This window comes from Armigeres subalbatus, unplaced genomic scaffold (genome assembly GCF_024139115.2).
Source record: "Armigeres subalbatus isolate Guangzhou_Male unplaced genomic scaffold, GZ_Asu_2 Contig1291, whole genome shotgun sequence".
Lineage (NCBI taxonomy): Eukaryota > Metazoa > Arthropoda > Insecta > Diptera > Culicidae > Armigeres > Armigeres subalbatus.
In genome coordinates this window covers 557,399-584,336 of record NW_026942058.1, presented here as the reverse complement: position 1 = coordinate 584,336, position 26,938 = coordinate 557,399, and the positions used below count along the sequence as shown (strand labels likewise).

Below are 26,938 nucleotides of genomic sequence, written 5' to 3'. Positions count from 1 at the left end.
CTGCCTTTAGAATTTTCACAGTTACGCGTTACATGGGGGAGGTAGGGGGTACCTAAAATGTTACTTTTTGTTACGAGGGGGAGGGAGGGGGTCAAAAACTCGGATTTTTGCGTTACGTAATTTGTGAACAGACCCAAAGGGTTTGTAAAATTCGTCACAGAAATAAACTTTAGGAACGGGAATAAAGGCGCTGCCCAAATGATCCTTCTCCACATTTGGTCCAATCAGTGTAGCACCTGTAGCACCCAACTTATGCATTCTTGCCCCAATTTGAAGCTTTTAGATAAGTCTAGATTTGTATCAGTTTTACAAAATTGAAACCTTCAACGCTGTATGTATCAATAACAGAGTAATATCTACTTTGAGAAAGGATGCTTAGTATCGTAGAGAAATTGATAAACGATCTTGACTATGCTTTTTCATCTGGCAGAAATAACGATGCGCATACAGTTCTAAAAAATAACCTAATCATCAACAACCAACAAACCGGGCTGATAATAGCAGCACAACACCAATCCAAATCGGTCATTCACACTGGTGAAATGACGATGGGCGGCTATGAGATCATAATTTTATATACACAACCCCACATATAGAGCAGCATACACTTTGTTCGTGCACAAGAGATTACGAGGGGGAGTGCACTGCGATTGTGGTAGTGTCCCTCCCTACTGATATGGGGGGCTGGTTGCATCTGACCGGAGAGTGTCTGACGGAAAGCAAAACAAAGCCAACGAAACCAACCGGACCGGCTGTTTGCCCGGTTTAGCTCTCCTTACATTCGCAGCGCAGTAAGTTTCATTTCCCTGCGGGCTGATGGTGTAGAAGTGTGTTTTTGTTGTCATCAAATTAGTGCAGTGTGCTGCTTGATATTGAACATCACCTCAATATCGCCTCATCGAATGTGTAAGTACATTTTTTATAATAGTTTGCATATGAGTAAGATAGCATAAAGCATACAGCATATTTGTGGTTATGGCGAGAAGTGGGAGGTGATGATAATCTACTGTGCCAAGGTTGTGTCTTGTGCAAAACGATTCATTTCGATATCAAGTCGATAACTATCTCTTGACTGCACTTGCGATGTACTTGCGTGAGCTGTTGGAGCTTTCTTATGTCCTATACTTGATATCGTGCATTAGTCTACCTACATGGCTGCATGCGTATTTTTATGCAACCGAGAAGCGAGCATTGATGGCGTAAACACATCATGTCAGGGTCAAACAGACAGATGGAATAACTTGTTTGGCTATATGGCTAGTATTGACACAGAAAATGACTTAGTCGTGAATTTGTCCTCGCGCGATAAGGCTGGATGGCTTTTAAAACTCGCCATGTAGGATGATGATTCGCAAACATTCTCGCTGCTTTACACTTGGATTGGAACCCCTAATTTATCCACTTCATCATGACATTTTATACGATTCCTGAAGTAAAACTATCGCCTTGCTGTACAACATAAGGAAAGTCCAAAAAAGGGATCGCACTCTATTTTTGGACTTACGTCCTTATTCACACAACACATGTATACGTGGGACACATTATCCAGTGGTTCCTTTGTAGCGAGCATAAAAATAGATCCACATTATATTTATTTAGTACACATGCAGGGTCGAATTTAGACTTGGGACCCGGGCTAAATCATTTTTGGGGTGCCTGAATGTACCCAAAATTGTAAGCAATTTGTAATACTAGTTGGTTTTGGTACATTACGATTTGTGGGAGCCCGGGGCCTCGACGAGACACGAATCTTTAGCATGACTTATTCCTGTGTAGATTGGTTTTACCGCTAAGGAAAGCATAGTATGTTGTTCATAGGAAAAGGGATTAAGAAAAAAAATATCGAATTGCTAAAGTAAATTTGACAGCTGCTGAAGTATGGGCGAAGTGTCACTTTTACTTGCGGAATAATGGAAAGAAATCTGTTTCGGCAAAAAAAAAAGTAACAACTCGTTTTTTACGCGTAAAAACCGACTTCAGTGTGCTTTTGAAATCCATACTTCCGAAACAGCTGGGGAAAAAATATAACAAACTATAGAATCAAAACGTATGTTTTACGAATCAATAGATTTCATCCAAAAATAAATAATTTTAATAAGTTTCTTGAACTTTTCATTTGTTTGCGTTATATAAAGTTTGTGCTCGTGTATGCTGATTCCAGTGAGACAAATTTCTTGTGAAATTTGTTAGCCGATTTAAGCGTGCGATTGGCCTTAATATGAGAGAGACTTGTTTGCATCACCATTCACATATTTTTATAATAAATGTAATGCATTTAAATGTATTGGGATACGAGTTATTGTAGAACCTCACGGGGCATTTTTGTTTATGCGTTGTCCCAGCGATTGTTTTTACTTTTTGTGTAGAGTGTGTATATTACTATGTTATTGATTTTTAGCGTGTATCCCAGAAAGAGAGAGCTTTTATGTTGGAGCTTTCCTGCTATAAAGTTCTGCACATAACTTCCATAAAGCTCATTTGGTTGTACATAGGGTATATAACTATTTTTTGTGTTGCTTAAATTTTTGGGACTAAAATTATTCTCAATGAGTAATAATTGAAGAACTCAAATTAAATAGTACCTGCGCCGGCCGTGTCCGCATTCATGTCAGTTCCCAAGTAACAATTTCAAGACTTCATGGATTTATTGAGGTTTTTACGGTTTTATCTCAGCCTAGTTCAATGCTGCTAGATTAGCTTCAATTATGCACTTGTAGCTAGATTAAAAACCATTGTAAATCCTGCATTAACACCATGAACGTCAAACACTTTTTGAGCTTATTACTAGTCTAACGGTTATTTGGAAGAGTCACATAAAATCTGTTCTGAAAATCATAGGCGTAACTAGAGTCCCGGTATAGGGGGGGCCATGGCCCCAGCTGGTGCGGAAATTTTTTATGGCGATGTAGAGCATTGCATTGTAGAGCATTGTCTGTCAATGTTTATATTTCTTTGGCGCTCATTTGTATTGTGGGTCATATCACTTAATATGCGGAAAATTAAACTAATTCCTAGTAATGGTGGAATTGAACCAATACGCGTCAAAATATCATATTTTATGTACTAATTGTAAAGAATTACGTGGTGTAGACTAAGGATTCTCAATCGCGATGTTCTTTGTATTTGTATTTAGTTTTTAATTCTCTATATTTATGTTTGTATGATATGCAGAAAGCTTCGAAAACGTTTGAATAAAAAGACCGTACTTTCTTCCCAATTTCATGATGATTGTATGCCACTCCAATTTTTAGAGGTTAACTTAAACGCAACTTTAAAGGTTGCGAGGGCCGCACACTAATTACGTAAGGGCTAACTGGTAGAGGAGGGGGAATGTTATTTTCTCAGGCTCCATATAACAACAAAATAACAAAATTCCAATCATTTAGTTTAAGTAACTGCAACTAGAGCTCTAACTCCGTTATTAGTTGAATTCTAATAACGAACCATTAGGCAAAGTTGTAGAAAAACCTTCGCACTAGACGTCCACCATACAACATATTTTGAAATTCAACTTCTGGAATGTGTTATTGACAAACTACTAAGGGTCTGTCTCATTTGGAGAATTAAACTGAAATTAAACTTAAAAGTGACATTTCAATAATTATCAAATAACCCTGCTCGCAGAGCAAGATTACTTTTGACAGATATCGAATCATTTTGCATCGATGTCTTATTGGAATTGCTGGGTAGCACCAGCCATTCTTATGACTGGGTCATTTGCTAATTTTCGAACTGTCACTTTTAAGTTTAATTATCCAAATGAGACAGAGCCTAAGGGTCTGTCTCATTTGGAGAATTAAACTTAAAAGTGACAGTTCGAAAATTTAAAAAATCACCCCGTTATAAGAATGGCTGGTGCTACCCAGCAATTCCAATAGGACATCGATGGAAAATTCGATATCTGTCAAAAGTAATCTTGCTCTGCGAGCAGGGTTATTTGATAATTATTGAAATGTCACTTTTAAGTTTAATTTCAGTTTAATTATCCAATTGAGACAGACCCTAAATGATCGAACGCAAATTACTGAATGATCGTTAACATCCTTGTCCATAATGCGCACTACTCATGAAGCATTTGCAACATCCAGAAAGAAAAATAAATACGACTGTCGATCGAGCTTACGTTGGTTTCCAATATTCTGTGAGAAATTCTTGTTTTCGTCAAAGTTTTGAATTTCTGTAGTTACGCATAGTTAGTAGGAATTCAAAAGGATTTTAAAATGAACAAATCATGGAATCAGTCGACTATTTTTTTAATTAGAGTTATCATTTAATATTTTAAAAGCTTATTATTAATCATCCAAACTAAACAGGTATATTCAGATCTACGTGATTTGATCTGAACAGTAAGACTGGAACAGGCATATCTGTTAAGTTACAAGAGGCCGAGTTTTGTTGAACAGCGAAAACGATTTGTGAGCACATTCTACTTGAAACCTTATAAGAATTTGATCATCTGTTTTGCGGCATACTTATAATCTCTATTTGGAAAACTTTACAAACGAATTTTCGTTTAAACTCTCATTGGCCGGATTTAGGAGCCTACAAGAATAAGGTCCAACTATGTATACACCAAAAAAACAAATTTGACAATTATTATATGAAATTTTGGCAAATTTTCCGAAATTGTATATGTTAAAACTGTAGTTTCGGTAAGTTTTTTTGCAAAACTGTATTAAAATCTGCCGGCTGCTGATTGTATGTGGACAGTCACAATTATTGTTTATTAAATTCTGTTCAAAAAAATGTTCCAGCTTCGTTTAAATCTAACTACAGTATAGAATATTGTACAATATTGTTTTTGATCAAACCAGGGCCAGCGCCACCACCCCCCTCCCCCCCTTAGCTACGCCAATGCTGAAAACTATCATGAAGCCGAATATTTTGTTCTTAACCTTATCTTATGAATAACCTTCCCAAATCTGCGTTGTTTTCAATTGGTTTATAATGGCATTGCACGAGAGCATAATATTTATATGAAAATTCATAAACTATTGAATTTCAGAATTCATGGTTTTTCCCGTAACGTTGGGATATGGATTTTCGGAAGTAGTGCGTAAAGGTGATTCGGACTGTCTATGTTGTGAGATGGCAGCATGGGGTACCTCCTGTAGGGTACCTGTAAGATTCTTGCAATCATGCAGCGGCATAGGCAGGTGAGTATCGGAGCACATGTGATGCCAGTATGTCTTGTGCACAGGTTGTGCATGGGGAGTACCAGGAGAGTTGAGGCGCATACGTGCACTTGTGCACGTCATGTAGGAGACGCAATCCCCAATAGTCATCCCCCGAAGTATTGCTTAATTGCGGGCCGGAGGACTGACTGGAGAGGAAGGAGTTGGTTTTAGTAGGTCGGGAGTGATGATCCCATCCCTGCACTACCTGGGCACGCCTCCCTAGGTATCTGGTTGCAGATTTCCGTTAGCTTCTATAGAAAAAAGACGTGGTGAAAAATAATTTTGCATGTAATCTACGACAATTTCAATTTCACTTTGTACCGCTTCTGAAAAAAAATAACTTTTATTACAGTACTAGCAGACCCGACGAACTTCATTTCGCCTAAAATTGATTTATTCTCTGATTAATTCTCGAGTTATGAAGAAATTGATGTTTCATTTTTATGGGAGCCCCCCTTTCTAAAGTGGGGAGGGGTCTCGAACTATCTTAAGAACCTTCCCCGGTCCCAAAAACCTCTGCATACAAATTTTCACGTCGATCGGTTCAGTAGTTTCGGAGTTTATATGGTTCAGACAGACAGAAATTCATTTTTATGTATATAGTATGTATATGTAATTATGTATATAAAGAAAAAAGAATAAAGAAGAAGATAAGAATGTCACTTTTATAACAAGGTTTTGTACATGTGAATAGTTTTCCAATTATTGCTTTCCTTCACATTCACCCGTATTCTTGTTTATGGACGGCCAGTACTTTCGTAGCGATCTGATTCGTTTTAATCATTTCCCCATTAGAAGTTGTTGGTATACTAGATAATGGGCATCAATTTTCATTCGATATAGCATTAATGGAAATCTTTTTAAATTCCCATTCGAAACTTTTGAATACAAATCGGCGTTAACCGATCCTGGAAACTTTCAACACTTTCTGCTATTTAGCACCGTTGTGATACGGAATTTCAAATGGGACATGATGTGGTAATTTTCTCCATCCATTTCTCTATATTTGGATTTTGTTCTAAATGTAAATAACAGTGTTCTGTCACCTTTTTGTTATGGCGAGGCACTTTTTGTTTTCGATATTTTATTAAAACCAAACACTTGCTGCATGATCAATGTAACGATGTAGTATGCTTGAGATACCTGATTGATTAAAGTGACTCGAAAAAGAATGTATTTGCAGTAACTATCCAAATATAAATATACGAATGCGTTGTTTTTGGGCTTCGTGGCCGTGCGGTTAGCGACGTCAGTCGTCTAGACGCATGTGCTATGGAGTGTGGGTTCGATTCCCGCCCGGGAAGGAGGAAACTTTTCGTGATAGAAAAAATTTTCACTGATCCGCTGGGTGTTATGTGTCCTGTCCGTTGTCTCATGCTTGGTGTTGAGTGTTCGTACGATGTTTATAGTCCCTTACCAGCCCTGTGAATATGTTGTTGTCTGTTGTATGTTGAATGTAAATAAAAGTATATAAACAACCACCGGGGAGAGCGAATCGCTTGTTTTTTCCGTCCACTTACGCGTCCGAAATACTCCGTCGGGAGTTGTGTCGGTTCCGCTGTGTACCCTGGGAAGCCTCCGTGATAACTTCCCACATTATATGCCAATCAACTCAGCTTGACGAGCCGAGCAAATGTCTGTCTGTCCGTGTGTATGTATGTGTGTGTATGTTTGTGCACAAAAGCTAAGAAAACATTAGACAAACAACTTTTCATATAGCAATACTCAACCGATGATATGGAAATGCTAATATCATCTTCCAAACTCAGACGTAAAATACTCAACCGATTTTCTCGCAACAAGTTTCATTCAACAGGGGGCAAAGCCTAGTTGATCACTATTATCAACGATCGACCGTTGCGTTTAAAAGTTATAACGGAAATGGTACTTCGAACCATATTAGTACCATATGAGATTGGTGTCTTGGCTAAATGCGAGAAAGGCAGTATCACTGCTCGGTGAATTAAGTTGGGTTTTTTTTATTAATTTAGATCACCAGAAACACGGAGATAAACTCAAGCAGTCAAAGTAAAAACATTATGATTCAATATTGTCCGATATTTAATTGACCTTTCCCGTCAAAAATTCTATCTCGTTTTATTGTCTCAGTTAACATAAGCCGAGAAAGGCATCATCACCGCTAGGTGGATTAATCTGGGTTTTTTAAGCTTGGTTTTCTCTGTGCTTGAAGATCATCACTTGCTAGCGCGTTTTGTCCCAGGTCCATTTTTAATCAAATTAAAGATACTTTAGAAAGTTAAGAATCGTCATGCTAGTTTTGCGGGGGGTTAAGATAAGGGGTGCATTTTTACCATCCTTCACTACATCGGAAAATTTGCCAAGTGACTGCAAAGTGCCTGAAATGCAACGAAGAATTCGTCAAGGTTCACAAATATGACTTTTACACTAATGATCTCCCCAGCACAAAGCTGCCCAAGGCTATGCTGCGAGGGTTCCAAGGCAAAAAGGAAGAGGATCAAATGCTGGAACACTTAAGCTGCGATCTGAAGCAAATGACTTTGTTTAGTTTTGGCTGACGAGACATATCTATGATAGTACTCCGTGATTGGCCGCCGTTTTATGATTTTCCAAACCACAATCCATTTTCCAACGGTCTTTCAGACGCCCTTTATGGTTTTCCAAACCACAACCAATTTTCTAGTGGCCTTCCAGTCGCGCTTTGAGATTTTCTGAACCACAATCCATTTTACATCGGTCTTTCAGACGCGCTTTGTTATTTTCGAAACCACAATCCGTTTCCAGCTGTCTTTGAGACGCATTACTAACCACCTTGTCTTGTGATTTTTTTAAACCATCCGCACATTAACCACTTGACTTCAACTCACCTTTTTAAATCAGCGTCAGGCTTCGGTCCGATTCGCGAATTAAAATCAAATTAAACTTAAAAATGACAGTTGGAAATTATGAAATCCCCCGGTCATAGAATGGCTGGTGCTATCCAGCAAGGCCAACAAAACATCCAAAACATCCTTCAAAAATGATTTAATATCTGCCCAAAGGAATCTTGGAAATTTTTGAACTTTTACTGAATGAACTTACTGAACGGAAATTTTGTCACTTTTAAATTTAATTCGATTTTACCGATTCCTGAAAACCAAAGCCTAAAAATAACCTGGCAGGATCGCCAAAATTTATTTATTTATTACCAGACTAAAGCCGGAGTGGCCTGTGCTGCACATAAAAGTCTTCTCCATTCAGCTCCACGCAGTCTGCGGAGGATCCGCAAATCGTCCTCCACCTGATCGATCCACCTTGCCGCTGTGCACCTCGCCTTCTTGTTCCCGTCGGATCGTTGTCGAGAACCATTTTGACCGGATTACTATCCAACATTCTGGATACGTGCCCGGCCCACCGCAGTCTTCCGATTTTCGCGGTGTGAACGATGGATAGTTCTCCCAACAGCTGATGCAACTCGTGGTTCATTCGCCTCCTCCACGTACCGTCCGCCATCTGCACCCCACCATGGATGGTACGCAACACTTTCCTTTCGAAAACTCCCAGTGCGCGTTGGTCCTCCACGAGCATTCCCAAGTAACACCAAAAACATCTTTTATTTAGAAAAATATAAAACTTGTTGTATTTAAGTTATAATACTGACAAGCAATACCCTCCTTGTTATAAGAATGGTTACGTAGTGTTTAATACAAACATTTCGTAGCAAAATTATTCTGTGTTGTATTTTTGTTGATAAGAAATATATAAGACTTCATTATAACATTCACTGTAACAAACATTGTGAATGTTTTATAGATGAAATATAAATGTGACGGTACACATGATATGCATTCATTGACGAATATATAACAAGTTAAAAAACATTTATGTATACGGGAGTAAAAATTGTCATATGACAACAAAAAAGGATGAGATGAAGCAATTATTCAATAATTTTAAAAATGATGCGGAAATGTAATATCCTCGATACAAAAGAAAGGGTATAGACTAAAATGTACCAATTACAAAGGTATTACACTTCAGAACTCGACGTACAAAATTATGACATTCTGTTCGATAGACTGAGACCACTTAAGCATTCCTTCGTCGGCGAACCCCAAACATATTTCATTTGGCTTATCGTTTGATAAAAATATCTTCATCATCGGCAGCTCGGCTAAATGGAAACTGATTGCAAAATTCGGCAATTTTTATGATGTTACCTTTTTTCTACATTCTGAAGTTCCTAACAACGTTTATAACAATGTTAAAATAGCTCACCCATAACAACTATATAGCACTTTTTAAATATTTTATAAAGATGTATCTATGGTTAATTTTAAACATAAATTCAACATCCTTGTATAACAAGGTAATGATTAGCATTAGATGAAAAAATACAGTGTTGGCTGAAAAAAGAGATACTAAACATACACCGTCTCCACAAAAACATATCTTCTTGATCTAACCGTAAAGTAGTATCGTTAATAATAACACAAACATGTACAAGTTATGGAATTTCCAAAGAAACTATATTATTCCTATGTGCTTTTTGATTTCAGTTCACTCTCTGATATGAGTATATTCAAAAGGGCAACATTGAGATAATTATTGAAAATTTTCATTTTTTAGAAAAGCTAAACTTTTACGACTATAACAAACATTTTGATTGACTCTGTGACGTTTTCCAAAAAGACTCCATTGCCATGTTTTCCGATGTTCTACAAAACATTTTTCAATGAATAGAAATAATGGAATGATTTCTTTTCTTTTTATGACTGGCGCAAGATTTTACAGCAAGTATAATGAAAAGTTACACAATAAATCTCGAAAGGCAAGGAGAAACAACTTTTTCCTAATAACCTTCGTCATTTCTGTATCTAATATAATATTTGTTGTAAATCAACTTCATGTGCAAAGACCATCCATTAAGTTATCGATTTATTGATATATAAATGAAATAAAATGTAACTTTTCTTATGGCATAATTATAGCTCGGTTGAAAATATATTTAAAAATATTCGCATATTTAAAACATTTGTATAACTCAAGAACAACTTATTATGTAGTATTACGGTCACTCCTGACGGAATCCAATTTTAAAAAAGCTCGTATTTTCGGGGGCACACCGCTCGATACGGAAGCAACGCACAACTGTCATTTTTATTATTTCACGCATGCTGCGACGCAGCAAAGCTAAATCAACAAAAATGGCAGTTGTGCGCCGCCTCTGAATCGAGTGATGTGCCCCCGAAAACGCGAGCACTTTGGAACTTGGATTCCGTCAGGAGTGACCTTAATAAAATAAATTATGACTAATATATAACATATAGATATGTACTATAAAGGCATTTAATTACGCTTTCATTGCTTAATTTGTTATAGTATGTTATATAATGTTCATATAAGACATATATATTAGTTATACAGATGAAATTAAAAACATGTTTTATGACTAGAACGATGTTTTATAGGACGTCTTTTTTTGCGCTTTTTAGAGCTTATAAGCGTTAGAAAAATGGTAATGTATTCATTAAGAAATACATGATAGTATGTTTTATATGTGCAATATAAACTCGTATAAAACAAGTTGTGTTGCTTGGGTCGTCCAGGTCTCGTGTCCGTAGAGAACTACAGGTCAAATAATCAGCTTGATTGAGCTGATTAAGCTAAAAACGTACCTTTAAAGGAACTTTTGGTTACTTGGGAGGTACCTGCCAATAGCAAGGCCAGACCAGAAGGACCCGCCTTGCGAGCCAACCAAGGGCTTCGCCATTCATTTTGAAATAAAATTATCACATTAAAATGATTGTAAGGATAAAATTTGGTAGAGTAAAAAACACAAAACACTAATAAAATAGACAAACATTGTGATTATGGCGTTTCGACGGTTCTGGCTTCTCCGTGAGGACTCCTTATTCTAGGGTGGTGGGAATCTGGCTCATTTGGATCCTCGAGTGTCTCGCAGAAATCTTTTCTTTGCGCGCTGAAGGATTGTGGTCTAGATTGCGAATGCCACGTTTTGGCCATGCTCGCCAATATTAGCTGCCAAACAGAAAATCCTTGTGGATTTTTCGACCTTTCTTTTTGTTGAGAAAGGATCAGATCGCCTTTCAATGGTTGGGGCGATATTCAGAAATCCGAATATCGTCGGTTGAACGATTGAGAGTTTTTTTTCATTACCCGACTATCAGTTGCGGCCAGTTTTGTACCGTGCTTAATGACTCCCACTATTGCAGGCATCTCATTCAAATCATTCAGCATTCGTTCTTTGTTTGATTATCGATTCCAATAACTTTTTGGTATGCTAGTTTTTTCTTCAGTTCCATGTGTTTTTGTTCCATTAACTGCGCTTCAAAATTCCTCGCTGTTCTCATATCCATTGAGAGTTTATTCGTGATTACTTAGTTGCAACAAACTGTTTGACTGAACTTGAGCCTTGAGACTCCAAAATAATGGACAGCACAAACGGCGTTGTAATGCTCACTATAAATAGCTAATAGCTCGATTCTGACAAGTCCCTCCTTCGTTTGGGAGATTACTCACTTACAAACTAGTTTGTACATGTGGTGGCAGAATCTACTATTTCCACTTACTCAGCTTCGCTCCGATATAGATTCATTAACTCTTACGTACTTAGTCAATCCTGGGCCAATTGCAAAGGCACACTGAAGTTTGTACCCTCAGGTCCACTTCAATTGCAAAACGCCATCGTGTACGAGGTTTACCATGTAGCTGTAGCCTGCTTTTGGGATCTATAGTGCTTGATGCTCTTCCGGCAAATGAACAACGCCGAACAATATGTGCAGGTTGAAATCGCTGTTATTTTTCCTGTCTTGGTATGATAGTTCCCACGCTATCAGGCAAGCCGTTCCTGGGTGGACGTTAGGCAAAATAACAGCGATTTCAATCAATACTGTTCTATGATGGTTCTCTGCACACTTTTACCTTCTATTAAGTAAACATTTCATACTTGTCGCTCACTTGCGATATCTTTCAGTTCTATTCTTCATTGCTTTCGATTGCTCCCTTCTACTTTGAGCTTAGTGCGTGTGTACTCACCGATAACAGCCAACTAAAATTTCAAACTAATGAACAATGTGTCGAGTCTGCCGTGTTGCATAAGCTTAGCAATACCCATCCATTATCTCATACGTAGTGGACATCATTTTTCAAATCGTTTATCCAAGTTTTTTTTAAATTCGCAGGCATTAGAACCGTTCCTGTCCGTCTCTGGTATCATTTCGTCTGAGTGCTTTTTAATCAGATTCGTCAAGCTTTGTTCGGGCCTCTGCAGTGCTCTGTTATTATTTCCTAACTGGCGGATTAATGAAAGTACACAATGCAATGACTGATCAATACATATTTTTTTTTAGTGTTCAGAACACACCCCCCACCCGCCCCCCCTTCACACCTATTTTCTGGGTACGCCACTGATGAGCGGTACAATACTTTTTGGTCGCAGAACGATCGCGAGATCATAACTTCGTAAACATAATATTTTTTTGCAATTCCTGATCATAATACCTGGCCTACTTTTCGATACCAATGAAATGGGTGATTTAATGAACATTACGCAACTCAAATGGGTTGCATAAAATCCATTACAGCACTCATTTGGGTGCTATAATGAAAAACCAGCATTAGAACAGTAGTTTCATGACCACATTTAGCTCAATTAGGTTGGGTGAGTGTTCAAATAGTGCATTCTTCGTGTCACATAATAAATGAAATAATTTGTAGGACATGACATCAAATTCACAAAAATCAGGTTTATCTATTGCTTTATGGTCTTTCGAGCATACAATGTGGCACGATAACATGGAATATGTGTGTTTCCTGCAGCAGCATGATATATGGCACATGAAGTAAAAAAAACTGTTCCATTTTGGTACAGATTATCATATTAAAGCCAATTTTTCGTCATTGCGAAAAATAGCGTGTGCAACTCGTTGCGAAACTCGATTTTTTCAGCACTCGTAGTATTTATCCGTAAACGTACAACTCGTGCTGAAAAAATCATCTTTTTGCAACTAGTTGCACAAACTACTATTTTGCAATTCCTGATCATAAAACCTGGTTTACAGTTGTCATTTGAGTGATAAAACGGCCTACTTTTCCATACCAACAGAATGGGTGCTTTAATGACCATTATGCAACTCAAATGGGTTGCATAATATTCATTATAGCACTAATTTGGGTGCTATAATGAAAAACCTACATTGGGACAGTAATTATATGACTACATTTAGCTGAATTAGTTTGGGTGAGTGTTTAAATAGTGTACTCTAAGCGTCTCGTAATAAATGAAATGGTTTGTTGGACATAACATCACAATTTTCCAAAGGCAATTGCATCCATCGCTTCAAAGCTATTCAAGCAATGCAATTTGGCACGATAAGATGGAATCTTATTGTTCTCTGCCGCAACATAATTTATTGGAATGAATGATCATGTGGAGTAAATTCGATTGTACAATTTTGGTAAAGATTTATCATATTAAAGCCCATTTTTCGTCATTGCAAAAAATAGCGTGTGCAACTCGTTGCAAAACTCGATTTTTTCAGCACTCGTAGTATTTATCCAACTCGGCAAGCCTCGTTGGATAAACGTACAACTCGTGCTGAAAAAATCATCTTTTTGCAACTAGTTGCACAAACTACTATTTTGCAATTCCTAATCATAATACCAGATTTACAGTTCGAGTTTGAGTAATAAAACGGCCAAAATACCAATGAAATGGGTGCTTTAATGACCATTATGCAACTCAAATGGGTTGCATAGAATCTATCATAGCACTGGGTGCTACAATGAAAAACCAACATCAAACAGAAGTTACATGACAACATATTGCTGAATTAGCTTGGGTAATTGTAAAAATTGTGTATTCTTTGCATCGCGTAGTAAATGGAATAGTTTGATGGACATGACATCAAAAATCTCCAAAGTAAGATTCAATTTTCACTTTACGGTATGTAGAGCTATGCAATGTAGCGCGATAACATAGGATAACATGAACTCTGATTGTTCTTTGCAACAACATGATTTATTGGCACGAATGATCATGCGAAGTTAATTAGATTGTACGTCATTGCAAAAAATAGCGTGTGCAACTCGTTGCAAAACTCGATTTTTGCAGCACTCATAGTATTTCGGCACCGTTATTGAACTTGAATGAAGTGAAACTTCAAATAATGTACAGTGAGAATTATTTTCAAATCCCAAGTAAGCTATTCAATCGACGAACTGTGCATGGGTATTTGTTGTTTCTTGGCTAATCACGACTAGCAACAACGAATTGTACAGTCAATCGAGCTATATTTAAGCTGAAATGGATTGAAGCAGGTTTGATGCACCTTTAAATTTGCTGGTAAACATCGCATTCAATGGTGCAATTAGGAGTTCTGGAGTGCAGGGCAATGGAACATTCATCACAAGGCATGGCTTTGTAGACGACATGGACCCAATTGGAATCAAACCCATGGCAGCATTGAAGGCTTTTGTTCTACTGAAGAGAGAAACGGCGAGGATCAGGGTTCGTAGATCTTACCCAATCTCAGGAGCAAAGGATGCTCACCCACGCAAGTTTTCGTTGAAAAATCGTTTCGCGGGAAAGGAAACAGCCTTAAGAGTGAACCCTAACAATTTTCTCTCACTTCGATTGCCGCGAAAAGTGGATTGACTCGAATTCTTTTATATATTTTTCCATGCCTTTTCATGCCGTCACCATAAGTGGGGTTCGTGTAAGTTACTACACCGTGTGTTTATAGATTTATCTCGTGTTGACATAATGAGTAAAAGGTAAACACGACAGAGCGAAAAAATAATTTCTATTGTCAGGATTTTCGTCCATACAGGCTATCTTTAGAGAAAAGAGGGTTGAGTATGAAATGTTCTTCCTTTCAATCTTTCGTAGATATATTCAATCATTTTCTACCAAGGTAAGGAAAGGATTAATGTGGATGTGTTTTGAAGTTCTTGAAGACCTTGGAACGCTCGTAACAGATGACAATGACGTTTCCCGTGAAGTGAAAACACGAATTACTGCGAATAGGGTCTTCAAAGGCTTGGGCCCCGCAGCATGTTGACGAAAAACAAATGCCGTTACAACAATGATTGACAGATTGTGATACATGTGCAAGCAAGGACATTGACTTACGTTAAATTTTATTTATTTATCTTACATCTTATAATCTAAAATAGTAAACCCTTCTTATTAGTTGAACATCCATCGGTGGAGTGAAATATTTTAGGCTTGATCGTGTACGTATTTCTTTCATTTTGTTCTTTTAACACTAGTGAAATCTTCAATAGTTTGGCTGAATGCACCGAATCAATCCCACAATTTTGAGTATCCTTAAGGTAATTTGGAGTGGTGCGACATCTTAGTACTAAATGAATTGTGCTTACAGTTTACTTATATATTCAGATAAAACTTTAATACTAATTGCTTTCTGGTTTTCCAATTGTACAGATCACTAGAATGTGATGATTTTACTGTGCCAATTACGATTCGTAATTTATTATTTTTGCCTTCTATTTATTTGTTTGTAACATTGCTAACTCTAGTATCCCTGCATTAGATGCCTTGTTTATTTTGATTTTATTTGATAACCATTTGATATTGTGCATTTATTTTGAACGTGCGATTCAACTTCACAGAATCTTACAACAAAATACTGTCATTATTATTTAAAACCTATAAAATACTGACTAAGTACTTTCCTACGATAACCTCGATTATTTTTTGAATCCATGATTGTCAAACAAACTGATCATTGATTGTACGTTTAGTGAACTAGTTTATCAGAAATCCTACAGATAACCCAACTGAACCATATCTCGACAGACACCGGTCATTCTTTCGATGTAGGCCGGATTGTACAGCAAATCTTTGGCATATTTGTCCAAATCGCTCAGTTCTGAGGATTCCAGCGCGGCGGACACATCGGGAAGATCCTTCTCCACGCAGCACGTAGAATGGAGAGTCATGAGGGCCATTCCTAGAATTGTAACAATTCGATTAAAACCGATCTTCATGGCGAAAGGGGACGCATGGTGCTTCACCCACCGAAACCGAAACGGGCAAACTTTTGCAGATGCAGTTGCAACGTGTCGAAGGGGAACAGCCGATGGCCGTCGCTTCCAAGCTCATCGATTCGCTCGACCAATGCGGTGTGATACTTGTGCAGCAACTCGGGTAGTCGCTTGCGAAGGCCGGTATCAGTGCAGCAGAAAATGAAGTAGGACAGATCGATAACCGGTGTACCGCAACGTGTGACCTGCCAATCCAGGAAGCGCAACTCCTTGGGCTGGTTTATGTCCTGGAATTGAAATATAATTTAGTTTGCAGAAAAATATGTTTATACATTAATTGTCAACATAAGAGTGCACGTTCGAAAGGAAGATTTGTCACCTTTGTCACCGACCAACGACGAATACAATATTTAATCAATGGAAAAAAATATTTAAAAAATAAATTCTTAAGCAAATCGTTATGCGAGTTTTAAAAGGACCAGTGCTGCAGTGCTAGTACCCTTGGTGAAACGTTTATTAGCATTCTATACCTATGGAAATTATTCAAATAATTTCTATGCAAGACAGCGCACAGTGGCGAGCCTTCATACAAATCCCGGACAAAATCTGAGATTGCGTTCAAAACTTCACCACAGAGTAATTTTGAAACGTTAAATTCATTTTGAGCTTAAAATGATTATCCGACATGCTTTATGTTATCCAAGGGCTTCCGCAAGCCCAGGCGATAGGGTCTAGAACAGCGGTTCTCAAGCGGTTCTCAACCTTTTTCTTGAAAAGTACCCCTTCGAACTTTTGCGTTTATTGAGGTACCCTCTATTTTTTTCGATGTAAATCAAAATAAGCCTAACTCTAACTGACGGGATATGTTCCGTAAAACTTTCCAATTAAAATGATGTTTATATATCAAGCTTCATACAAGACTTTAAGGTCTCTTGGAGACTTCTGACCTCTTAAAAAAAAGGCTTCCGAGTCTTTTAAATGGAGGCTTCTGAGCATCTTGAAAGGAATCTTCTCAGCCTCTTGAAAGGAAGCTTCCAAGTTTCTTGAAATAATAAAAAATGCTTCCGTGCATCTTGAAAGGAGATTTCTGAATATGTTGTAAAAAGGCTTTCGACGAGCCTCTTGAAAGGAGGCTTCCGAAGGCTTCCGAGCCTCTTGAAAGGAGGCTTCCGAAGGCTTCCGAGCCTCTTGAAAGGAGGCTTCCGAGCCTCTTGAAAGGAGGCTTCCGAGCCTCTTGAAAGGAGGCTTCCGAGCCTCTTGAAAGGAGGCTGAGGCCTCTTGAAAGGAGGCTTCTGAGCCTCTTGAAAGGAGGCTGAGCCTCTTGAAAGAAGGCTTCCGAGCCTCTTGAAAGGAGGCTGGAGGCCTCTTGAAAGGAGGCTTCCAGGCCTCTTGAAAGGAGGCTTCCAGGCCTCTTGAAAGGAGGCTCTGAGCCTCTTGAAAGGAGGCTTCCAGGCCTCTTGAAGGAGGCTTCCGGGCCTCTTGAAGGAGGCTTCCAGGCCTCTTGAAGGAGGCTTCCGGGCCTCTTGAAGGAGGCTTCCAGGCCTCTTGAAGGAGGCTTCTGAGCCTCTTGAAGGAGGCTTCTGAGCCTCTTGAAAGGAGGCTTCCGAGCCTCTTGAAAGGAGGCTGTCCAGCTTGTTGAAGGAGGCTTCCGGGCCTCTTGAAAGGAGGCTTCCGAGCCTCTTGAAAGGAGGCTTCCAGGCCTCTTGAAGGAGGCCTGAGCCTCTTGAAGGAGGCTCTGAGGCCTCTTGAAGGAGGCTGAGCCTCTTGAAAGGAGGCTTCCAGGCCTCTTGAAAGGAGGCTGAGCCTCTTGAAGGAGGCTTCCGAGCCTCTTGAAAGGAGGCTTCCAGGCCTCTTGAAAGGAGGCTTCTGAGCCTCTTGAAGGAGGCTTCCGGGCCTCTTGAAAGGAGGCTCTGAGCCTCTTGAAAGGCTTCCGGGCCTCTTGAAGGAGGCTTCCTGAGCCTCTTGAAAGGAGGCTTCCAGGCCTCTTGAAAGGAGGCTCTGAGCCTCTTGAAAGGAGGCTCTGAGCCTCTTGAAAGGAGGCTTCCAGGCCTCTTGAAAGGAGGCTTCCGAGCCTCTTGAAGGAGGCTTCCAGGCCTCTTGAAAGGAGGCTTCCAGGCCTCTTGAAAGGAGGCTTCCAGCCTCTTGAAAGGAGGCTGAGGCCTCTTGAAGGAGGCTTCCAGGCCTCTTGAAAGGAGGCTTCCGAGCCTCTTGAAAGGAGGCTTCTGAGCCTCTTGAAAGGAGGCTTCGAGGCCTCTTGAAAGGAGGCTCTGAGCCTCTTGAAAGGAGGCTTCTGAGCCTCTTGAAGGAGGCTTCTGAGCCTCTTGAAAGGAGGCTCTGAGCCTCTTGAAAGGAGGCTTGAGCCTCTTGAAAGGAGGCTTCCAGGCCTCTTGAAAGGAGGCTTCCAGGCCTCTTGAAAGGAGGCTTCCAGGCCTCTTGAAAGGAGGCTTCCAGGCCTCTTGAAATGAGGCTTGGGCCTCTTGAAGGAGGCTTGAGCCTCTTGAAAGGAGGCTTCTGAGCCTCTTGAAAGGAGGCTTCCGGGCCTCTTGAAGGAGGCTTCCAGGCCTCTTGAAAGGAGGCTTGAGGCCTCTTGAAAGGAGGCTTCTGAGCCTCTTGAAAGGAGGCTTCTGAGCCTCTTGAAAGTAGGGCTTGAGGCCTCTTGAAAGGAGGCTTCCGAGCCTCTTGAAAGGAGGCTTCCGAGCCTTTTGAAAGGAGGCTTCCGAGCCTTTTGAAAGGAGGCTTCCGAGCCTTTTGAAAGGAGGCTTCCGAGCCTCTTGAAAGGAGGCTTCCGAGCTTCTTGAAAGGAGGCTTCAGAGCCTCTTGAAAGGAGGCTTCAGAGCCTCTTGAAAGGAGGCTTCAGAGCCTCTTGAAAGGAGGCTTCCGAGCATATTGGAAGGAGGCTTCAGAGTTTTTCGAAACGAGGCTTACGGGCATCTTGGCTTTCGAGACACTTAGAAGGAGGCTTGAGTGTCTTTCGAAACGAAACTTCCGACGCAATAGAAGGAGGCCTATTGCAACGAAGATTTTTAGCTTTAGAAGCATATTCTTAACATCTTATTCAATATTTCGTCGCGATTAGATAGATTACATTGATGTTTTTTTTTTATTTTCATCACTCGACGTTTTGTGTTTTTGATCTTTTGTTCCACAGTCCTTCATACACTGTGCTGGCAGGATTCAAATGTCTTCGATTTACTGATCGTCATGCATATTATGTACAATGCCAAGTTTTAGAATAAAAAATTATCAAAACCTTACCAATAAGTTTTTATTGAATTAGTTCTACATCCAACATTACGCTTTTTTGTGCGAGGTACCCCCTGGGGCAAGCGAAAGTACCCCCAGGGGTACATATACCCCAGGTTGAGAGCCGCTGGTCTACAACAAAGACAGCGTCCTCATTCTAAAATTGCACCAGTCAATTTCTCGCTTTGACGCAGCTATGCGTAATTCACCACACTAACCACCGGAAAGTAGACAAAAAATAGATTTTAATAGGGGGAATGACGGCTCTGGCAGGTTTTGTTCTATTATTGTCAGGGGGTTTTCTATAACTAGTTATGCTCAAATTTGGCCTAAAGATTCTTTGCATATCAAAGAATATTGTGACCAAATTTCATCACCCCCTGATAATAATAGAACAAAACCTACCAAAGCCATAATTTCCCCTACATAATACCAGATCTTTTCGAATCTTTCCCAAAAAAGTTTAGCCAAATTTTATTTTCCCATACATATTTGTTCGGGAGACACTTTACGGAATGAACTTCAACAAGACACCAAAAATTTAATTTACAAGCTTCTACCAAAAAATTTTTGAACTAGCTCATTCAATATATATGTTAAATTAAAAAAAAAATATGGGCCTCACGAAAATCACGAAACAAAATTTGAGGTTTTGTCCGGCTTTCCGTCACTGTGCAGCGTCTGCCGGGGCGTTAACTTGTTACTAATGCAGACAAAAACTGGATACAAATTACCACTGGAGAGTATTGCATGCACTAAAATGAAGTTTAGCTGCCATGATTATAATGTCTTATTTTCTATTCGTGTTTAAACACTTCTACAGTTACGTCATGTCAGATTGCCATGTCTTACCTTATGTCTGTACAACAAGTTGCTGATCCAGCAATCGCCATGGCAGACTACCACATCGTCCTTATTATCGACACAGTCCACCATAGACGGCCCGTACTCGTCGCGAAATCGGAGCAACCTCTTGGAAACTGCTTCATCGCCCTTAGCCGGACTGTGCTCCAGCGTTCGCATCGCGTAGTCCACCTGTCGCTTTAAAAACCCCTCGAACGAACCATGCAGCGGTGCCACAAAAATGGTTTCCCTCAGCTGGCTGACAATTTTCGCGAAAATTTCCGGCGCCTGGTCTTTCATAGCGAATGATATCGCATGAAACTCTGCCAGCTCGGTCATAACTCGCAGAACATTGCCGTAGTCCAGGGGTTCCGTGCGTTGAAAGTTTTTGAAACCCTGCGCTGTGAGATCATTCTGCAGCACAAATTCTTGACCGTCGGAACAATCCGAAGCGATTACCGTCGGATAGTGGTTGAACATACGCGACGGTTTTAGGCCACGTGTTTCCTGAAACTTTTCGAACGTCGGCAGCACGATGTCGAATATGTACTTTTCACGTTGAAAGTGAGCCGAGCTGTTGTAGAGACTCCTTCGTAGTGGGCTTGTGGGCGCCACCTTCGCAATGACGCTGATGACCTTTGCGAGCTCGGCGAGGGTACTAGGGAAGGACAGTGGGACAAAAACAAAATGGATTAAAATATAAACATATTATTTGTATCGAAAAAAATGTAATAGCATCTGCGGAAACGTGGTTTGCTACATCGATAAAGCGCTGACCGTACAATTCGATAACTGGCCACATGCGAAGGTGACTAAATTTGCTCGCGCAAAAAACTTGAATAGGGTAAAAATTCAAGCAGTTGTGTTATCACATGGCTGTGGAAACTCGAGATATTTTAGCCAACATTAGGTAATCAAAAATAAGAGTGTAACATTCTAACTAAATAAATGTGTGATGGCTTTTTACATGCCATAAAGCCGACGGGTTTTAAATCCCAGTCAGTTCATTGAACTTTCGTCGTTGACAATGAGTGTTCACCTTCGCCAATTGATATGTAAATATGCCGTAATCACGGAAGCACCTACCCTACTAATACGTAATCAGCAAAACTTGTTAAAATTGCTGCCCATGGCAAGGGCTGTTCGCAATTTTCGGCGCTGTTGGCATTTGTCAGGTTGCCGAATTGCTGCGGTGGACAGTTTTACCGGTGGCGTTCTTCCGAAACTCGATCGCGTTTATTGTTTTCGGTTGTGTTGTACGAGCGCTCTGTTTTGTAACTCAATAGCTTCAGAGCACCACTCTTGGGAATCGAACGTATTTGACGTGGTGTTGAATGAATTCCGTCAGTACAGAGCACCCGAATTACAATGCACTTCCGCATTTTGGTGGATTGTGCTTACTTGCATGAGGCGAATGTGGCACATGTATGACCTGGTTTCCACTGATGGACCTACTTGGATCGCGTTAGGGTCAGGTCGAACTTGACGTGAAACGAAGTTTGCAGTTTTAAGTAACTTTTTGCACTCTCTATTTACTGCTTTTGAAACCAATTCTAAGCTTGGAATATTCTATCTTGATCCGAACCTCAACTATCTATCTATTTATTTATTTATTTATCTGTATATCAGGCGTTTTTGTCCCAATGACGTGAACTTAAACTAAAGGAAACAATTTCAAACAAAATTTTAAATGACAATACAATTGAAAACCGCATTATAAAGTAAATTAAAATTAACAATCAAATAAGCAAAAATCAATCAAAAATAAGCAAAAGCAATCGAAAGCAAAAATAACGTTTGTACAATATTCTAAGCTATTCAACTGCACTAGCACCATGTATTCCTACGTCGATCGATGAATTCGCGGTATTTGATTTCATCTGACCAAGTAGAATTGCAGAATGCTGCAGATCTCCAACACTACCTTGAACGAGATGTTTCTAACTCGTCGCATGATTTCCATTTCGTCACCAGTTTTATGACATTTACAATTTCCTTGTCAGTAACTCCAAGCGATCTCATAACCAATGTAGCTTTGTCTTATTCAGTCACACAATTTTTCACGTTGGCTAAGAAGTGAGAATGAGCTCTGACTCCCGATACTGATAGGCTCCTTTTGATCCGTTAAACTTGCATGGTCAATATTATTATCAATACCTATCAATACTATTCAATGTGTGAAGACATATCGTCGGGGTTCTACCAAAACGCATTACTATAGGGGAGAATGTTCCCAAACCGACCCTCTAAATGGTAGAGGCCATGAGGTCGCAAAAAATAAAATGTCTGGCCAAGTTTTGTAGTCTACTTTGTAGCGGGGACATTATTCTATATTTCAAGGGCTTTATTGTGTGTGCGGCTGTGAAAAGTTAGGAGATACAGGGGGTAAAGTGAAAGTATACGTTTTCGACATTCTCAAAAATGGTGGTCCGAAACCGATCCCCTTCCATGTAGTTCTAAACTGACTTATATTTCGCACGCAATTAATTTGAATAACGACGAATGAGAGTGCAGTCATATTAGCCGGTAGCGTCATTTACGAGAAAAACCGGGAATCGGTATGGGAGTTGATGTAGGGTAAGACGCCACTTCTGGCCAATACGCCACATAGGTAACATACTAATAAACGTCTTTGTAGTGGTATACTTTGCACAGGAATTCTAATCTTTTTTTGCGTGAAGGGCATTCCCAGATATTGAATTTATGATCGCCCACAATTAGCGCATTAAAATTTATTAAAAGATAATTCAGGAATTCCTCCTTCCTCTTGTTTTTATTAATACTTATTTCTGAGCGTGGAGACAAGACCTTCCAAGAGGTTTTTTCCCAGAATGGTGTCCTTGCAGGATTACCACCGCTTGTCGAAATTTCACTTCCCCAAACGGGTCCAACGTTAATCAAAGGCACGGGTCCAAGTAAAGATCGTAACGCAATCAATAGGTACAATTGTCGCTAAGAAGTATTGTTGAAATTTAAATAACCTAAGGTAGTATTAAGAACTTCTTTCAGCATAGAGAAAATAGAACCGCTCAGCAACGGGTAGTTTCTAAGCCATGTTATCATTTATGCATTTGTATATCATGAGAGTTAAAGAACGGCAAGGCCGCTGGGGAGGTCGGAATCCCGGGCGAAATTCTAGAAGTTGAGAATGACCTGTGAACGAAAAAATTCACCAAGTGATTGAGATGATTTGGGAGTGAGAGTAAATTCCTTTGAGCTGGATTGATGGCCTCATATGTCCTATCTACAAGAAAGGGCACAGACTCGATTGTGCTAATCAATGAGGTATAACACATGAAATGCCGCATACAAGGTAATGTACCGAATTCTGTTAAGCAAACTGCGTTTGCGGAGGCATTTGTCGGCGAATTTCGAAGCAGTTTTCGAGAAGGATGATCAACAATGGTCCAGCAACAACGAAGGATGATCAAATCAGAAGCAATTCATTTTTTGATACATTAGAAGCCAAAAATAGTGTAATATTTAAGTTACTTATTGTTTCTAAATCTGAACAAAGTCCACAGTACTTGCAAAGTATTGAGAATGCATTTAACACTATTTTGAGATCTCATTAAGACTACAAGCTTTATTACTTGATAAGGAGTATCTTCAGCACCGCATTTAGGGGAAGTCCTGGGGGTCGTGGCGCCGTGGTGATTTTTTTCACCAGTGAGCACGCGTGTTAGCAAAAAGAAGCGACGAGATTGGTGCTGTATTTCTTTGTTTTGCGTTGAGATGAATATATGTTCAGTGAGATGGAAAACGGAACAGTTCCCCTATATCCTATTCAAATTTTCATTAGGGTCTTCTTACTATCATCGAATAATAGTAAAAGAGTAGAAAACTATATCATTTGATAACTTTCCCTTAAAACTACAGATGCTTATTATTGATGAATTCGTTTGACGATAATTCGAACTACGGGAAAATTAGCTCAAAAGCCTGTTCACGGTTGCATATGAAGAGCTAGTGGTAGATAGAAGTGGGTAAGCCGGAAGCTAACTGTGTGAAATTATATTTTTAATTGCTCTGGTGAAAGGAAAACTCGTCATCTTTCACAGGGTCTGGTAATTAAACTGCTACATAAGTGAGTCAAAATTATATAATACCAAATATGTATGTATTAGGAACTAGTTCTACAACACGTCGTCGAACCATGGGCACGTCGTTATTTTGATACCATGGGTTGGGTCTTACGACAGGATTAGACGTCGGTCCAAAAAGTGAAGAAAACCCAACCATGGATTTTTCAGAGCTCATTTCGAACATAGAGCGGCCAGCGAGTAAAACTAAACTACTGGAATTGTTTTTTTGAATTTGCGGTGGCTGGTTATAATTGGAGCGAACAATTAAGAGGTTTTAAGCAGAGACCTACACTATTAATATAAACATCAATTGTTGGAATTATATTTCAAGATTTAAACTATATCAACAGAATTATGTTTCACTAATTTCTCATGAACATTGAAGTTGCTATGCCACTCCTTGTGGAACATTCATCTGCTGAGGGAGCAGGCTTTGAGAAAATCTTTAATCTCTATTTGTCGGTGACACTTGACAGTCTTTTGTAATTCTACTAGTTGCCAATTAACTTTTTTTTTGCCAAATGCCCGAATGAGAAGCTGAAATTTCCTTATCCCAAATCCCGTCCATCCTTGAACAATGTAAACTAACCTCGAGTCATCAGGAATACGCTGGCTCCTACTCCTCTCTTATTAACTGTATAATAAAATGATATTGATTGTATATATCACAAAGAACCATGGCTCCGTAAAGTGTTATACACGCCTGAGCCTACCAAATAAACGAACTTGGCAAAAAAACATTTTTTTAATATTCATAAATATATACTGCCTACTCAGATCTCTATTTGATCGTGCTTGAAATTGAAAAAGAGTTTTTAAGGCTTTGGCCATAATTTTTAAGAGCAAAGCAATAGAACAATACCATCGAATGCACCTTTTTGTAATAAATCGGTTAAGGATAAATGCCCGTAAAATAGGAACAATTTTTGAGGCGCATTTTGCATACAAAAATACATTTTTCAACCCCGTCCCTCCTAGTAGACTTTTCCGACCCCCTTGAAGTGTAGACTTTTCCAAATTTTATAAAATAGGTATCATATGTGTTGTGAGTTTCGAAACAATATGGAGATCGATCACGTGATTCAGTTATTCAAATCCATTTTAGTATGAAAACATTACAACAAAAATCAAATTTCATAGCCAACAGAAGCAAGTTTAATCCTCTGTCTATGGCTGCTGAAACCAGATCACAAATCCGAATAATGGAATTTCCGTGGATTCGATGCTTCCTAAAGATGTGCGACACCTCCACCAACATTTTTTTGGAATAAAATACTGCCCCCATGTGAATAGGAATTCAAGCAAACATGGAATAGTTATGCGATTATAGGCGACACGCCAGTTAAAATTAGTAGAAGACCGAATGATTTTCAGGGCTGTGGAAATTTAAAAAAAAATAATGGAAATTCAAATGCTTTCTTTGAAAATTCCATGTTAAATTCCGTTGAAGTTTCCAAGAAATTTCCGTAAAAATAAGCAGAATTGGGTGGAATCCAAAGAACTTCCTTCAAAATTTTAAAAGTTTTCCCGTCAAAATTCGAGTAAATTTTCGTGGAAATTAGGATAATTTCCCGAGATAATTTCAAATTTTTTGTGGAAATTCAGGAATATTTCCCATAGAGTTTTAGAATAATTTCCCATGGAAGTCCCAAAGAAGTTCTCTCAAAGAAGAAGATCTCCCAAAGAGGAAGATCTCCCGAAGACTGGGAATTTCCTGCGGAAATTCCAAATAAGAGGAGAATTTCCAGTGGAAATTTCGGCCATTATCTAGTGAAAATCTTCTTCTTCTTCTTCTTCTATATACATAAAAATGAATTTCTGTCTGTCTGACCCTTATAGACTCGGAAACTTCTGAACCGATCGACGTGAAAATTTGTATGCAGAGGTTTTTGGGGCTGGGGAAGGTTCTTAAGATGGTTTGAGACCCCTCCCACCTTTGGAAAGGGGGGCTCCCATACAACACACTAATTTCTTCATAACTTGAAAACTAATCAGAGAATAAATCAATTTTAGGCGAAACGAAGTTCGTCGGGTCTGCTAGTTTTAAATAAGTTTCCATAAAAAAATATGGAAACTTGAAAAAAATGTGATGGAAAATTGAAAAAAAAAATCCGTGTGAATTTTTAACAACTTCTTTGAAAGTTTCGAATATTTTCTATTGGTAATTCCGTTGGAAATTCCAAAGAATTTCCCAATGAAACAACAAAGAATTTTTGACAGATTTTTCCGAAGAATTTCCCATGAATGTCCGAAGAATTCCGAGAAAATTCCGAAACCGAAACTCCGAAATTTTAAAGAATTCTCCTTGAAAATTACGAAGAATTTTCTTTTGGAATTTCGAAGAGGTTTCGACCTTTACATATTCCAAATAATTTTCCGTTGAAGTTCGAAGTAATTTCCCGTGTTTTTTGAATTTTTTTTCAAGGAAATTCCTGTGAAAATTCCATATTTTTCCGTGGAATCTATAAAGAATTTCAAGTTGAAATACCGAAAAGTTTTTTTTGGATGAAATGTCCTGCTGAACACAGAATATTTTCATGAGGAAATCTAAGACAGTTTAACGCCAAAATTCATACTATTAAATCAGTGCAATTAGTT

General features: G+C 39.1%; 2 protein-coding genes across 2 annotated transcripts in view; one reads left to right on the top strand and one right to left on the bottom strand.

The window, feature by feature from the left end:
* The first annotated feature begins 753 nt into the window (after positions 1-753).
* LOC134202576 (transport and Golgi organization protein 2-like) overlaps positions 754-26,938 on the top strand; it is a 153,750-nt gene continuing 127,565 nt past the window's right edge. Inside the window, exon 1 of the mRNA XM_062677586.1 lies at positions 754-906. The gene's annotated coding sequence lies outside the window, so the exon portion shown is untranslated. The remainder of the gene's footprint in view (positions 907-26,938) is intronic.
* LOC134202579 (uncharacterized) overlaps positions 15,290-26,938 on the bottom strand; it is a 36,655-nt gene continuing 25,006 nt past the window's right edge. The window contains exons 2-4 of the mRNA XM_062677597.1: positions 20,265-20,913; positions 16,204-16,456; positions 15,290-16,135 (exon numbers count right to left, since the gene is read on the bottom strand). Coding sequence (XP_062533581.1) covers positions 15,948-16,135; positions 16,204-16,456; positions 20,265-20,913 — 1,090 coding nt within the window. The 3' untranslated portion in view covers positions 15,290-15,947. The remainder of the gene's footprint in view (positions 16,136-16,203; positions 16,457-20,264; positions 20,914-26,938) is intronic.